We start from the raw sequence: 17,620 nt of genomic DNA on the forward strand, positions 1-17,620 counted from the left end.
GGATAAGCTCTTGGACATAGGAGGCAAAAAATCAGAAATTGAGAGTTGCACAATATCGGCATATCCGTTTTCACAAAAATTCCAACATCAGACATTCCTAATTATGACTGATGTATTAAAGAAAGATAGAAAGAAAGATTAGAATAATTTTCCCTCAATTCCACGTGGTCCATGCTGCAGCCACAATGGTGTGACAGTATCAACGCCAATAGTATATGCAAATCAGCAACACATTTGGCTTTAATTCCCACTATAAGCATCTTAACTTATCTTACAGGATTCCTGTACATTCTGGAGAGTCCATATTCAATTATCAAACTTTTTGGCCCCATGGTGGGTTATTCTGCAGTCATGCCCAATAAAGAAAAAACAACGGACAGTGTGTCGACTTATTGACAAAGAAAAGGAAGGATTGTTCCATTGATGGCCATATGGTGAACTAGTGGTTAGCATGTCTGCCTCGCAGACAGGAGATCCAGGTTTGAATCTCAGTTGAAACATCTGATTAGTATATTCTCCCGGTCCTTTTGTGTGTTTTTTTCCGGCTCTGCGATTGAATGGGCACCAGTTGAGGGTGCACCATGTCTCTTTCCAAAAGTTAGCTGGGGTAGGCTCCAGCTCTGATGAGGACAAACCGTATAGAAATGAATGTATGGCGATGATTTGTTTTGCATAATCACTTTTTTCACTTGGGTTATATTCCAGGACCATCAGCGAATGGCGAAAAAATACTCAGATTTTGAATCGATATTTGAAAAAAAAAAAAAAAAAAAAAAAGAGCAACTTTTGTAATAATTGGAGTAGATTCAGCTTTGGAATCTTTCCCTTCTCTCTTCAATATGCCTCACACACTTATTAAACACATTTAAAGTATAAAACGTACGGGTACTCACCACTAACCAATGATAATGTAAGATGATCCATGAACAGATGGTCACGGTGTTGACAGCACACAACTACGGTGCATTCAAGGACCGCCAAAATCTCAAAGCTTGATGAAAAAAAACATTATCAGTGAAGCATAAAATCATAAAAATGTAACAACTGAGGAAGGGGTTTAACAATATTGAACAGTATACACACCACAGGTCTGTATTACCGACCTATGGTGAATGAGATGTGTTTTATGCGGGAAAAAACGAAAAAACTCAGAATGATGCAAGCGAGTGGTGGCTTTTCCTAGAACTATAGTACACACTGCAACCACAACCAAACAATTCAGGCATAGTATGAGGGAACCAAAGCCAACCTGAGTGTTTAATACAGGCCCAGCATAGAAACCACGGTGCAATGAGGAAAAACCTTCTACAACACAGACGGGGCTGCTCAATACAATTGTATGGGCCACTTAATTATTTTTAAACTGGTTCAAGAGTCAGTCATAAGAGGAAGCAATGTGTTTGGAAGTCAAGTAGAGAGGTTGATTTAACTCTTAACAAGTTACTATACTATCAGAAAGTGATCAGATCATTTAATCCATTAGGCACGGTTAGATGCCGTCCTCCCTTTCTAGTGACACAGGCCAACTGACTGCAGTAGCTTTAACCACCATTAGAGGGAGCACAAGCTTGGTTTTAATGTCAGCGCGGCAAAGGAAGAAAAAGAGTGGAAAAGAAAGTATACCATTGATCATGGATAGTTTTTGTCAAGAAAAGATGGACGAGAAGACGCACGCATGCAGGCAAAGGTGAGGAGAGACAGATCAAGTCAAAGGTCATTTCCTGAATCAACTCTTTATCTAGCATGCACATTTCTTCTCATCTGGCTGTGTGGCAGAGAGCTTTGTGGTGCCGGTGCCGTTAGAAGGCTCCGCGGGTGGTTTGTCCACACATTGCTCCATCCTCTTCATCACCAGGTCCAACAGCGTGATCACCGACTTGTCCACCTCCACCCCGGTTGCTGCACTCGTCTCGAAATATGGAATCCTGGCAGCCACGAAACAAAATATTCAGGTCATGGAATGTATCAACAATTTAAAATGTCATTATGAGGGAGACCCGAGTTCAATTCCACCCTCGGCCACCTCTGTGTTGAGTTGCATGCGTGGGTTTTCTCCGGGTACTCCGGTTTCCTCCCACATTCCAAAAACATGCTAGGTTAATTGGCTGCTCCAAATTGTCCAAAGGTATGAATGTGAGTGTGAATGGTTGTTTGTCTATATGTGCCCTGGGATTGGCTGGTGACCAGTCCAGGGTCTACCCTGCCTCTCGCCCAAAGACAGCTGGGATAGGCTCCAGCACCCCCGTAACCCTCGTGGGGATAAGCGGTAGAAAATGAATGAATGAATTATGGGAGAGAGGAAGTTGGGTAAATAAATACTAAATAAGTGAAGGATCTGCTCCTATGAACGACTCATTGATTGATGATGATGATGATCAATGAACTTACCCGTATTTGTCTGCCAACTCCTTTGCTTGTTTTTCCTGAACCTCACGCTGGTCTGCCAGATCGGCCTTGTTTCCAACCAATACTATATCTGGGTTCTCACAGTAGGCGTTGGCCTGTAGCTGACCTGGAAGTCAACACAAGTTACTGATGAAGTGCTTATGATTATTCACATGCCAACAGGACGCCGCAAAATGCTAACACTAGTCCTGGGGTCGGCAACCTTTTTCATCAAAAGAGTCATTTTGCCTCCTCTTCCAGTAAAAGACATCACATCAGTATCGTTGACTTCATTTTATGCCTGTGCTGAATTGCCATCAATTATCATTCTATTGGTCTTTGACTGTCTTTGGTTCGGGTTGCCGACCCCCGCCGTAGCCCCAACCGTGCCAAGATACCAAGTCAATGCATTTTGAAATGAATACAAATCAATGTCAACATACTCATCCAGTTTCTGACATTGAGGAAACTCTGCTGGCTGGTGAGATCGAACATCAACAGGAAGCCCATAGCGTCCCTGAAGAACGCCGTTGTCAGGCTGCGGAACCTATAAACACAAAAGTAAATGTTCATGTACAATAACATAATTTGACGCTGGAGCAAACTATGGTGTGTGAAAGTGTATGCAAACGTGTCACACAAGCATAATCGTATGCGGGTCCCATTTCGCAAACAAGATATTAAAGTGATTATGCAAGCAGTCGTTTTTAGGAATATGTATGAGTCATCCTGACTTTCCAGTTTTAACACAAAATGGACCGAACCAAAAAAAAGGGGGGGGTTAAATTAAACAATATATAGACAGGCCATACCTACATACTCATGATTTGGTATTGTAGTTTTCTTAAAGCAGCTCACCTTTCCTGCCCAGCTGTGTCCCAAAGCTGGAGATGAACATTGAAGCTTTTTCCTGCTGTCATCCCATTAGGGTTGGATGTGGTGTACACCTAGAAAAAGAGGAGTCACTTTCTATTAAACTAGTGTCCAGATATAACTTTTCCAGCGTGCGATACAATACCGATATTCAGCGATATCGACATACATACCAACATGTTGTACAATAAAGAAAACCACACCAATACCTGCCTCATCTGCTGCCGATTTGCTGGATGATCTATCAAAGGCATCCAAGTATAATTTACTGGCAGAGCACTTGGGAATTTGAATGGTTTCCTTGGCAATAGTAGAGTGTGAGGTGAACAAAGTCAAGATTTCTCATATTTCTCGGTGTGGCTCACTTCAAATAAGTGTGTATCGCACACAAAGAAGCCTCGAAGCATCATTCACACCTTTAGTTCTCACAGATGAGATACTGGCACTTTGTCTGACACAAGTGGGAGTGGGTTCACACAGCTCTTCATCTGAAAATCAATACTAAAGTTTATGGTTCCAATTATCAGGTGACAAAATAAGCCAACAGCCAAATGTTAATCTTTTCTTCTCATTGGAGAATAAGAAAATCAATTCCATGTATGCTATTTATTCTATGACATCACTACCATAGTTCTTTGAATGATTAAGTTCATGTAAAGCAGAGGTGTCCAAGTGTATATATATAGTATATAAAAACAAAAATGGCAAAAATTGCAGTAATTTTACAACAATATAATGAAGTAAAATGAGAAAACTGTTAAATAATAATTCACAAAAATAATGTTGTAATAGCTGGGATAGGCTCCAGCACCCCCGCGACCCTCGTGGGGAAAAAAACAGTAGAAAATGAATGAATGAATGAATGAATGAATGAATGTTGTAATATTATGAGGTAAAAATAATGCCATTTTCGTAGCATTATTAATGAAAAACATTTTTTAAAGTTATATTATGAGGAACAACAAAACATTGAGTAAATATTTATACAGCATGGTTGGGGGAAAAAGTTAGAATATTATGGAAATAAAGTCAAAATATTACTATATTATAATTTACAAGAAGAATGTTAAAAAACCAGCAGGAATTGGAAAAACACAACTGTAATTTTACAACAATAAAGTAAAAATATTGAGGAAAAAAGTTGCAATAATATATTAATAAAATTGTAATCTGAGGAAAAATTATGTAATTTTACTAGCATACTGTAAGATATTTTTAAAAAGCCATAATATGAGCAACAAACAAAAATAAAGAGTAGGTTTGGGAAATAGTCCAAATATTCGGGGAATAAATTAATAAAATTGTGAGACAAAAAATTACAAGAAGTATCAGTGGAAAAGTTTGGACACCCCTGGTATAAGCCACATACTGTAAAACCTCAGTTAGCGTACGTCCCAGCTAGCATATTTTTCCATTTACATACACCCTGTTAGCATCATGTTAGCATAGAATGTGGAAGCGGGAGTCCCTGTCCTCCTGCTCAGTCATCCGTCTATGACAGGGGTGGGCAAACTACGGCCCGGGGGCCACATCCGGCCCGCCAAGTGTTTGAATACGGCCCGCCCAATCTTTCCAAAGTATTTCATTTAAACTCAACATACAACCTGGCATCATGGCCTGAGCCAACCTTTTGATGATTTTATCAATTTCGTTTTTTGACATGGTCTGTTGTTTACAAAGTGCTCCTGAAAAAAGGGACACAAGCACATAATAATAATAATAATAATTATTATTATTATTATTATTAGATTATTATTAGAGTATTAGATTATTATAATTATTATTAGAACTATTATGAATATTATAATTATTATATTAATGCTAATTATTATATTAATTATATATAATATTATTGTTATATTTGCATATTTTACATAATAATAATATAATAATTATTATTTTAATTTTATTGTAATTATTATAATATTTTATTATTTTTAAAATATTTAAATATAAATATAAAATAATAAATAATAATAGCAGATTGCATGACAATTTTACAGATACAATAATACCAGGTGGACTGTTACGTGTAAAATATATAGTCTGCCCCCCCTGTAAATTTTGTCATATCAATGCGGCCCGCGAGTCAAAAAGTTTGCCCACCCCTGGTCTATGACATCAACAACAGTAGTTACACAGTTACGCCACAAGTCTTTGCTTTTCTTATTGACCACGGCTGCAAAATTAACCCACAATGAGTTGAGTTGGGAAACTCATTTCAAAGTATGAAACCGCCATCCTTGTGGATGATGCCTCAGTCTTTATCTGTGCTGTTTTTGTCAACAACCACGTCTTCAACCAAGGTCAAAGTGACAAAAAAAGCACAAAAAAAGAATTCCAATTAACATGCAGAGTGATTGTCACGAAACAAAAGATAAAATATCTGTAAAAATAGTGCGACACATTGGCACATCTCTCTTTGGAGATGGACAATAATTCATCATATATGTCATGTGAAGCAGTGGGATAAAATTAGCCCTGATAGTACTGACAAAGCTGCAGTATAGTATAAAGATGTCCAGATACAAGCAGCACTTAAGTCTTCTTCAGCTTTTTTTAAATATAAAAGGTCACAGGATATTATTAAGGTCAACATGAAAGATATTCTTCCTCAGCTGGAAGCATTGCTGCATTTGAATCAAAAAAGAACAAATAAAATTTAATTATACTGTGAGTAAGAGGGAGGGAAATATAACAGTCGGTATTTGTTTTTCCTACATTGTGTTGAGCAGCATTCTGCATCAGGCATTAGATGGCAATGAATAGTCTTCATTATGAAGCCACAAGCCAACACAAAAGACTGCAATATTTGTCCTGCTAGGTAGCTCCTGGAACATAAAAACATGCTGAAAACAACAACAGGCATAAACAACAACCCAAAAACAAATTATTACCATACCCATTTTCCTACCATTTTCCCCTGTTCAATTCACATTTTTAATTTTCATACCCAAACCTACTAATTGGCTAGTATTTCCATTCATAACATACGTATATATTTTATTTACATGCTGCTGTAGAATGAAAGTGCCGAAGAACATTCATTCATTAATTCATTCATTCATTTTCTACCGCTTATTAACATACAGTCAATAAATAAAAACAGTACTCAACAATGAAAATAAAGAATGTAATGAGCAATCTAAAATACACAATAGAACCTCAGTTAGCATTGGGCCTGGTTAGCGTGTTTTTGCACCACAATTTTGCTTGGGTTTGAGTACGCTTCCCGGTTAGTGTACAATATGGCATGCATGTTATTAACTCATTCAATCCTAGCCATCCCTTTATCGGTACAGCCAGTTTCATTAGTGTCTAACTGTGTTTATTTTGTGGTAGTTAGTGGTTGTCTGTAGCATTATTAATGTGTACATACAGGCAGCATCTTACTAGCATGTATGCTAATTACAAACTCACCGAAGCTGCTCTATAGGAGTCCACAACAAACAACAAAGGGATAAAATATTAGCATAATATAGTTTTAAAGTATTTTTTAAATCACAAAATGTCCATGTTAGCATCCTATTTGCTTGCTAATACGTGGAAACAGGAGAAGGAAGTCAACTCCGTCGCCCGCTTATGATGTCATCAGTAGTTGACGCCATACTTTTTTGCTAACCAACATACAGCCACAAAAATGTTAACACAAAACATGTTTTGATAGCTGTACAATTCTGGTTTTACAAGCAAAAAAATATTGTAAATTCATATGAATTGTCAATTTCTCTTGGAGATGAATGAACTATATCTATAAATGATGAATGAAAGGGATAAATGAACATTGACGTTTACTTTTATCTTCAGTGAATTAATCTAATTTACAGTACTTGTATCAAAAGTAAAGCTATATGTTTTCCTGCCTAAATTAGGGATTAACCAAGAGTTACACCAACATCTCCATAAGTCACCATCCATTGGGAGTTCAGACATCTGGGAACTGGCAACTTTCCCATGTAGTTACTCCCCACTTCCAAATTTAGAAGAGTCACATGACAGAAACTTGTTGCATTTCCTAATAGGCAACATAGAAAATCTCCATCAACCTTTTTTATTTAGCTTGACAAAAGATGCAATGAATGAGTTGGCTCCATAACCTAGGTTTGATGCCACATGTGAACCAGCATAAAAAAAGTCTCATTTAGTTGTAATGAATTAGCTGTAACACATAAGTGACAAAGCGTGCACACATTTCCTGCTTTTTGAAACGAACATTACTAATAAAAGAGGGAGCCTTACCACTCTCTTTTCCCTGAAGTCGATGCCGACTGTGGTGATGAACTTGGGGTTGAACTTATTATCTGTGTATCGGTACAGGAACGTTGTCTTCCCCACTCCAGAATCTCCCAGGGCGAGGAGCTTTATCAGGTAGTCATAATCTCCATCAGTCATCGTGATGACCAATAGAAACCTGTCCAACACAGACACCCACATAGATATTTACTAATACATTTATGTATACACTCATTGGAGTCGAAAAAGCACTGTGCAGTGCCTTCCAAGTGTATTTTTTTTGCTGTAGACTGAAAATATTTGGGTTTGGCAACATGAATATGAGACCAAAGAGCTACATTTTACAATTTTATGAGCACCTTTCCTATTTACCCTGGTACTTTGAAATACCCCACTGCGTTTCCACCAAAATTCATTCATTCATTCATTTTTTACCGCTTTTTCCTCACGAGGGTCGCGGGGGTGCTGGAGCCTATCCCAGCTGTCTTTGGGCGAGAGGCGGGGTACACCCTGGACTGGTGGCCAGCCAATCACAGGGCACATATAGACAAACAACCATTCACACTCACATTCATACCTATGGACAATTTGGAGTCACCAATTAACCTAGCATGTTTTTGGAATGTGGGAGGAAACCGGAGTACCCGGAGAAAACCCACACATGCACAGGGGGGGAACATGCAAACTCCACACAGAGATGGCCGAGGGTGGAATTGAACAGCTAGCTGTGAGGTCTGCGCGCTAACCACACGACCGCCGTGCCGCCCTCCACCAAAATTGATCTGGGTAAAAAAACTGCCCAAGTTCCTCCTAGCCACTACTGCCTGCAAAGTCCCAGGAACTATGGAAGGGTTGACAGGTTGAACCGCCATGTTTAAACATGTGTTAAACAAAGCTACGAGAAGTTGACGGACTCTTTTGAAAGTATTTTCAGAGAAATATATTCAGCGGGAGAAACTTGAAGCAAGGTAAGCCATGTTCTAAGACGAGAAAAAGTCACAGTGTGTGCCTCTACTAGGGATCGACCGATATGTTTTTTTTGGGGCCGATGCCGATACTGATTTTTTTCCATCACCCTTAGCCGATGGCCGATTTTGCTTGGGCCGATACTGCTTTTTATCCCTCAATTTACATGAAAAAATGACCATGATAACAAACATTACAAGTCTCATATTTATATTATATATATTATATAGGGCGGCACGGCGGACGAGTGTTTAGTGCGCAGACCTCACAGCTAGGAGACCAGGGTTCAATTCCACCCTCGGGCATCTCTGTGTTCTCCCCGTGCATGCGTGGGTTTTCTCCGGGTACTCCGGTTTCCTCCCACATTCCAAAAACATGCTAGGTTAATTGGCGACTCCAAATTGTCCATAGGTATGAATGTGAGTGTGAATGGTTGTTTGTCTATATGTGCCCTGTGATTGGCTGGCGACCAGTCCAGGGTGTACCCCGCCTCTCGCCCGAAGACACCTGGGATAGGCTCCAGCACCCCCCGCGACTCTTGTGAGGAAAAGCGGTAGAAAACGAATGAATGAATGATGTAATCATTACACTGTCTGGACAATGACGTCTACCAATAGCCTCTACCAACTGAGTAGAACCGCTGCTCCTCCGCAAAGAGTTCTCCCCTCACATGCTCACAAACTCCGCACAGAGATGCCCACGGGTGGGATCGAACTCAAGTCTCCGAGCTGTGTGGCTAACCACTATATCCATGCAGCCAAACCCAAATGTTTTCCGCAAAAAGCTCCAATATTTTTTTCGGGCACTTCTACTGCACAAATCTAACCCTTATTTTGAAGAATTCCATATTGTAAACATCTCTATTAGCAGAGGTAACCCGTTCATTAAAAAGGAATGTAGTCTGGGTTCCGTCGTTGGCCTCTTGGCTAAATGTGGAATGTCGGGCAGACTATCACAAGACTCCAATTCTCTCAGCTGAGCAGGATGTGCATGTAACCAACTGTTTATTATGGGATGTCATTGTTAAAACAGCAGAACACGTCTTCACGTATTCTTGATTTGTTTATTTATTTTTCATCTTATTTTGTGTAGAAAAATAAAAAGTAAATAAAAATAAATAAATAAAAAGTAAGATATTTGTGATAACAGTGGAATGTTTTATCAGAGCTTTTCTTGTAGAAAATTGGAACCAAAGCGAAGTTTTTTATTTTATTTTATTTTTGGAAAACCTGATGCGACCCAGTCTCACCCAGACCCGAGCTCCAGTGGCCCCCAAGTAAATTGTGTTTGAGACCCCTTATTTACATCATAATATACCACTTTAATCAAGAGATGTATACCGACATAAAACATACAATAAAACTACAAAGGGGATGCCCCATGACAGAAACACAATATTTACCCACTAAAAGAAATACTGCTGCATAGATTTGTTACACTCAGTTCGTGGTGGAAAAAGTAATCCCAAGAGCTTGCAATAACAAGCAAGAACAAAGCCATAAAGCACCACAGAGACATTAAAAATGCATGAAGAATCAAACACAACAGGGGAGACAGGAAACAACCAGCACACTCAAGGTGCAGCTGGGGTTTGTTGCAAAAAGCACACTTGACGCTGTCAAAGAAATAATATGATTATTTTACTTTAGATGACATTAATTGGTTAATGTTGTTTTAATTATGGTGCCAAATATACATATAAAGTCAAGTAAATATTCATTCATTCATTCATTTTCTACTGCTTTTCCTCACAAGGGTCGCGTGGGGTGCTGGAGCCTATGCCAGCTGTCAAGAGGCGGGGTACACCCTGGACTGGTCACCAGCCAATCACAGGGCACAAACAACCATTCATACTCACATTCATACCTATGGACAATTTGGAGTCGGCATAAAATGATGTTATTTTATTTTTTATCCTTTAGTTTATTCCTGTAAAATTACAACTTTTTTTTGTTAGAATGTGATCTTTTCCTCATAATATTTTGACTTTATTCTCATAAAAGTACAGCTGTTTTATAATTGTCATTTATAATTTATTCCCATGATATATATTATACATTTTTGCACCACATTTTCCAAAAATGACAACTTTAATCGTTATTTTGTTTCTTTCTCATATTACAACTTAAAAAAATATAGACTAACAACCATTCACACGCACATTCATCGCGGCGGTGCTGGAGCCTATGCCAGCTGTCTTCGGGCGAGAGGCGGGGTACACCCTGGACTGGTCGCCAGCCAATCACAGGGCACATATAGACAAACAACCATTCACACTCACATTCATACCTATGGACAATTTGGAGTCGCCAATTAACCTAGCATGTTTTTGGAATGTGGGAGGAAACCGGAGTACCCGGAGAAAACCCACGCATGCACGGGGAGAACATGCAAACTCCACACAGAGATGGCCGAGGGTGGAATCAAACCCTGATCTCCTAGCTGTGAGGTCTGCGCGCTAACCACTCGACCACCGTGCCGCCCTCAAGTAAATATAACTGAAAAAAAATCAATATTTGATGACTTAATTAAAATCCATCCATTCTCTATGCCGCTTATCTTCACTAGAGGGTATGCTGGGGGCCTATCCCAGCTGGCTTCAGCTAAGAGGCGGGGAACACCCGGGACTGGTCGTCAGCAAATCACGGGGCACATATAGACAAACAACCATTCACACTCATATTTATACCCTTACCTCCATGAATGAAATTAAGGTGCAATCTGCAATATTGTGGTTGTTGACTGATGCTCGTATTTTGATCCTTCCCGATACCCTAAAAATGTGCCTTCACCGATGTATCACACGCATAAAGGTCAAACAATCCCCGACTTTAGTGACCTCTACCTCAACTTAAAACAAAGCAGTTTTGTTTTATTTCACCTGCTCTGAAGCCACGCTAAAGATCTGGTCTCTATTGTCAATAATCAATAAGTGCTAACGGAAATGAAGACTTATTTCATTTGTTCAGACCTCCTGTGGGTTTCCTCTCAGATTGTCTTCAACCTTTCAGTGTTTCAGAAACACTTAAGCAAACAACAAGACATTGGAGATGACAAAGCCTGCTGGGTCCTTCTGCTTAACTGCCTTCTGTCCCCATGGAGAACAGAGGGCTTTCTTCACACTCTCATACTGTTTTCCACAAAAGAACCATTAAATGTGCCTTCTGGATTGGACTTTTTTTGGAAAGGTTAATTGGTCCAAGCAGGTGGTTGCAATGATATGGTTAAAAATTCATGCTGTTTGTGGAACTTTTGATTTCAAAATGATCTCATGGACATGGATGGAGTTGGTCTAACCAAAGTTCCACTTATCATCCATCAGAGACATAGTCTTTCCAGCGTGCCCTCGGTTAACCCTGAGGTCTCATCCCAAATGGGATACCAGGCAGGTGTCTGGTAAGCCCCCCCCCCTTTGCATCTAGGGTCCACATTGGAATGAGAAGTAGCCCATTCAGACTCCATGTCTGAAAGGGTGACTCTGCCAAATGATACAAAGACTTTCAACCTTCACTGTTAAACAAAAACTAAAAAAAATCATCTTCTACACCAGGGGTCTCAAACCAAATGTGGCCCGCTGGACACTAGTTTGAGGCCCCCGCTTTGATATTAAAGTTTAATGTTAGTGCGGCCCGCGCAAGTTTGATATGGATGCTGTATGGTATCATGTACCCAGAAAAAATTATTACGTTTGATTAATGTTCATGTTAAAGGTTAAATAACTGTTAATAGTTATCCTCCCTATCCGTGTGGAAGTGGTAAGTTTTTGGCTATTTAAGTTTAAAGGAAATAACTTGAAGGCTACTGTTTAGGTCGCTAGCTCTCTAGCTTGCGAGTTAGCATGTGTCTCAAGACCCTGCAGTTGCGCAATATGTTGTAAATAAAAAGAGTATAAATGTGACTATAGTCGTGTTTTGTCATGTCTACAGGGCTCTAATAATGCTTTGTTCATTTTAATCTGAAAAAAATAATTTGTCTACCCACTAACTATGTGTTTTTTTAAGTTTTTATTATTTGCCGTTTTATTATTATTATTATATTTATTTATTACTGATTGATTTTCTTTATTCTTGATTTGTTTATTTATTTTTCATCTTATTTTGTGCAGAAAAATAAAAAATTAAGATATTTGAGAACAGTGGAATGTTTTATCAGAGCTTTTATTGTAGAAAATCGGAACCAAAGCACTGAAGAAGTTTGTATATTTTTCTGTTTTTAATAAATGTGTTTTTTGTTTTTTTTTTTGGGAAAACCTGATGCGGCCCAGCCTTGCCCAGACCCTAGCTCCAGTGGCCCCCAGGTAAATTGAGTTTGAGACCCCTGTTCTACACACTCTGATTTTTCTATCTTTGTTTCAGTTCCTGTGTAAACAAGCACAGGAACTAATATCTTAACAACACTCTCACCTGGCTTCTTCAATCCATCCTTATTCCCACAGCAGGGGCAGGGCTAATACTCACACAGACTGCTACCACAGCTGGATGTGAAAGGTCAGCATGGATGATGGCGTTCCAGGGAGACACAACAACAACTACGAAGCAGGCAAAATGGAATGGTGGCTGGAAACATTGGCGCAGACCAATTAACGTGACGCTAGTGAGGATAAGCGGCATAAAAAACAGACGGATGGACAATAACAACAATGATGCATTCATTGTCTATCCATCCAGCTCTTACAGTGGATTGCTTTAGTTTATGCAAGTCCACCTAATAATCTGGTCATGTGGTGCATTTAATTTATATAGTATGTTTTCACTTCCATTTAGCTTTGGTTTTAAGGCAGATTACGCCCTGGTATGAAGTTAATTCTTCAGTCTAATTTGCAATAGCAGAGCAATAACATATCAGAAGTACAAAAAAAAAAATTCCAAAAGAATATACATTTTGGTTTACAAAAAAAGAACAAGCAAGATGTCAGCACTTAATTCTTAATTGTGCTCTTGTGGCAGCCAATTAAGTTAGCATTGACACGTAAACTGGTGTATGGTGACATTACTGGGAAAGAAGCCTTTATTTCTTCCATGCCGGAGGCCATTTAAAGTTGACATTTAACTTTGGAGTTAATCTCCTTACTTCCAATTATGGCCGAGCCTCTGAAAAAGGGAATTGGAAATCATTTCACCTTTGACCCCAGTCCAAACTGTCACCTATTCATGTGTACAATAATTTCACCAGGAAGACGGCCGTTGCAATACTGATGTGGGTTTTAGTTTAGCTTGAATCACTAAGGCGGCATTGAAAATAGTCAACATTTCCAATAGCTTCCTGCTCTGAGGTTAAATAAGGTTTAAATATATTTAGTGTATATATACACATGACCAATTGTGCAAATTAGACAATGACGTCATCTAGCACAACAGTCTATAGCCACAGATGAATTGCAGACCTGTGGGAAATGCTGAACTGAGAAGGTGTTGAGATAGGGCGCTGCCACAACTGCGTATTCAATCCCCATTCTATTTGTGCCAGAAAATTACAATTGGAATTGGTTCCGGATGTGACGTTGATAACTGAATCTGAAGTAGGATTTCTTATTTATAAGTGAAATATTTTCACAGCTGCAGAAAACCTATTTACGACCTTCTAAATACAGTTTTTAACATTATTACAGCCTTCTAGACATTAAAATTGACTTGATAATCAGGAAAATAAATGAAAGTCACACATTGGCTGTAGGAATCATGCACAAAGTTTGTCTTTCAAGTGCCTGTAGAGCAGGGGTCTCAAACTCAATTTACCTGGGGGCCACTGGAGCTAGCAAGGCTCAGATTTTTCCAACAAAAAAAAACGCATTTATTAAAACAGAAAATATATACAAACTTTTTCAGTGCTTTGGTTCCGATTTTCTACAATAAAAGCTCTGATAAAACATTCCCCAGTTCTCAAATATCTTAATTTTTATTTTTCTGCACAAAATAAGATGAAAAATAAATAAACAAATCCAGAATAAAGAAAATCAATCAATCAGTAATAAATAAATATAACAATAATAATAAAACGGCAAATAATAAAACCTTAAGAAACCACATATAGTTGGTGGGTAGACAAATTATTTTTTTCAGATTAAAATGAACAAAGCATTATTAGAGCCCTGTAGACATGACAAAACACGACTATAGTCACATTTATACTCTTTTTATTTACAACATATTGCGCAACTGCAGGGTCTTGAGACACATGCTAAATCGCAAACTATGGAATGGATTGAGTAAGGACCTCAAACAATGCACAACGATGAGCCAATTCAAGAAACAATACAAGCAGTTGATGTTTGCTAAATACAAGGATGAAGAGTCTTGAACCAGTCATGATGTGCTATATATATCACTATATTGACACTTACTATGGTACACATTATGTCATTGGATGCTCATATCACCTCGTACTTTGGTACGAGGTACATTATAAAAATAAAAAAAAACTGCATTATGGAAAGCAGGAAGTGAACAAATGTAAGTGTTACTGATTGTAAAAGTACCAGATGGAGGGGTAGGATTTAATAAGCTTTGCTTCTTCCTACTCCTTTTGGACATGTGGAACTGTGAACTGATTATGGGATGCATTCAATTGTAATCTGATGCATGTTCAAATGAAATAAAACCATTACCAAATTTGCTTAAATATGCATATTATGTTTCTACTATTAAGATGCCCTATTTAACTACAAGACCATTAGAGAGGGAAGCCGTCAAATCTGAACCGCAAGTGGCGAGGGACGAGTGTATAACTGGAATATAAAAGGGAATAAAATCAACGCAGGAATTCCTCAGCAATGGAGGCGCGGGAGTTTTCTAACATTCCCCAGGCTTTAAACAAACACAAAATGCAGCAAACATTTGTACCTCGGCAGTCAATCCAGTTTTAAGACATTCTTGTATTTTTGTCGAAATAGATTATTAATCGATGACAGACAAATTGAAGCTCAGTCAAGGAAATATGGCATTGTAAATGCTGTTCCTTTAAACCCGCTGACTATATTATTACAACAATGGAGACCATTGAACATACTATATAAGACAAATATCTAATAATCTGTATAAATAACTGTTTGTGGTACACATTGTTTTCCATACATTCATTTATTTGTGAAAAAAAAAAAAAAGTCAGTCGGGAAGGACCACACATTTCTATTAAATAGTTTCTACTAATAGTATTTATAGTGAGAGCGGTCTGTCGAGTAAATACTTCCCCACATGAGCATTACTTCTCCTCACCTTGAGAGCAGATCTTATGTGTTGATTTTTATTTATCTTTTAAATAGAGCTGCTAAGGAACACAATATTCATATCTATTAGCTGAACACTGTTATATAATATAATATAATGTAATATAATATATAACAATGGCGGTGTAGTGAGTTTCAAATATATTAGTATATATATTATTATTATGTAGTAACATCATATTTGTGTCATAGATCAAAGATCTCACAAGGATATATCACAATTATACACCTAAATATATGAAAATATTTGCACTACTGCGGGTTTAAAATATTCAATTACTACATCAAGATTGGCCACAATTACGTCTTGATGAATTTGTATCACAATGTAGCCCCTAAAAGAGGGCAGAGCACATTCAACGAGTTTGTCACAACACAGAAAAATATTAATCTGTTCAAATTTGGGGGGTCTATACGCTACTTTTGATGCTCAAGTTACACAAATTCAACACATCATTAAAAGTTATTTGCTGCACATCATCTCTTGATCACGAGAAAATGCTTGAGAGAACATTCACTGCCAGCGTCTATCTCTGTTGCTTCTGCATAAACCACATAACCAAAAGGCATCAGCAGTTTTCAAAGAAAAAAAAAAAAAAAGTGTGATCGGATTCCACAGCTGCACACAACACAAACTCACAATTGCATTTCCCTGTACAAACAATCAAGTTGTGTCTTATGTCTTTGCTGCAACTTCTTCCCCTCCTCCAGCCGCCCTCTGTTTACCCAGCAGCATGTCACATGCAAAACATATCAGAGGCTCCCGGGATCAACCTACCAGTCACTAACTTCTCAGCTGATTCAACAGTGTCAGGTCCTGGCGGAGGAAAGGAGTCGTGCTGCAGCAGCTGACCAGCAGCCTTGCAACTATACACACCGACTGGCTGTCGGACTACCATTCAGCTGAAGTCTGACACAGAATGAAGAAGCCACACCCCCCCCTCACCAACCACCACCGGGTTATCTGACCAGCTGACTTTCTGGCTGGCTGCAGGGATGGATGGACAATTATACTAAATGGGACCTATTATGCTTTTTCTGCTTTTCTGACCTATAAATGTAGTTAGAATGTTGTATTCCTGTATTAAATGATGCCAAAGTTTCAGATAATGAGGTTTGCACATTTGGTAGTGAGCCCCGAAAAAAAGTTTCGAATGGCTCAAAACGCTCGGTTTCAGAGGGTGTTGCAAAACTGTTCCTTTGTGATGTCACAGCAGAGTGGGCTTCCTTTTATGGGCGTGATAAGCCAGATAAGGTCCCTGCCATCCCACAAGCTCTGCTTCTCTGTTGACGTTGCTAGCAATGGCTCGTACAATTCCTAACGACGACACTATCAGGCACAAGTGGTTGGAGTTTCTGATTCTCTACCAGCAAAATACATTTTAATGTGTCAACGCCATTTCACACTGGACTGTTTTGTGAACAGGGACCAGTATGCAGCTGGACTAGCCGACAAACTTGCTGAAGTCTGACACCTTTCCAACATTACTTAGTCGTGTGGAAGAGTCAGAAGAGCAAGCAGTAACAACTTATCAGTGTCCTAATTGTGTTTATTTTGTGTAAGACATGGAGCAAAAACGCTTGTTTGTGTAGCATTATAGAGTGTGCATACAAGGAGCATTTCCCACAACAATTAGTGGCTCTAAAAATTGCACAAAAAACATGTAATGACCACATTAAACGTAACTGATACTGTAGAAAATGCTAAAATGCTAAAGCTACTTACTAGCTACTTGAGAAACGTCTTGAAGTAACCTCTTTTCTTGAGAAACTTCAGACTGTCCAGTCTCTACTTCCGGATCGGATAAAGTTAGCTGCACAAAATGTAACTCTTCTATGTGCTGGCAGTGTGACCAATCACAGCAGAGCGTGTATGCCTGGAGGCGGGCCATGGGTGGAATACACTAAAAAGCCCATTTTTGTGGGAAGCATGAAATCCAA

General features: G+C 38.8%; 1 protein-coding gene across 2 annotated transcripts in view; it reads right to left on the reverse strand.

Moving 5' to 3' along the window:
* Positions 1-754: 754 nt before the first annotated feature.
* The window catches only part of rab27b (RAB27B, member RAS oncogene family), a 34,675-nt gene continuing 17,809 nt past the window's right edge, over positions 755-17,620 (reverse strand). Inside the window, exons 1-6 of one of the 2 annotated variants that reach the window (XM_058056553.2) lie at positions 16,458-16,552; positions 7,498-7,669; positions 3,244-3,332; positions 2,829-2,932; positions 2,389-2,512; positions 755-1,925 (exon numbers count right to left, since the gene is read on the reverse strand). In XM_058056553.2, the coding sequence (XP_057912536.2) occupies positions 1,739-1,925; positions 2,389-2,512; positions 2,829-2,932; positions 3,244-3,332; positions 7,498-7,650 (657 nt within the window). In that variant the 5' untranslated portion in view covers positions 7,651-7,669; positions 16,458-16,552 and the 3' untranslated portion in view covers positions 755-1,738. Of the gene's footprint in view, positions 1,926-2,388; positions 2,513-2,828; positions 2,933-3,243; positions 3,333-7,497; positions 7,670-16,457; positions 16,553-17,620 lie in introns of those variants that run through there. The other variant, XM_058056542.2, reaches the window with a different exon arrangement.

Source organism: Doryrhamphus excisus, linkage group LG10 (genome assembly GCF_037039965.1).
Source record: "Doryrhamphus excisus strain RoL-2023G ecotype Guam linkage group LG10, RoL_Dexc_Guam_v1.1, whole genome shotgun sequence".
Classification (NCBI taxonomy): domain Eukaryota; kingdom Metazoa; phylum Chordata; class Actinopteri; order Syngnathiformes; family Syngnathidae; genus Doryrhamphus; species Doryrhamphus excisus.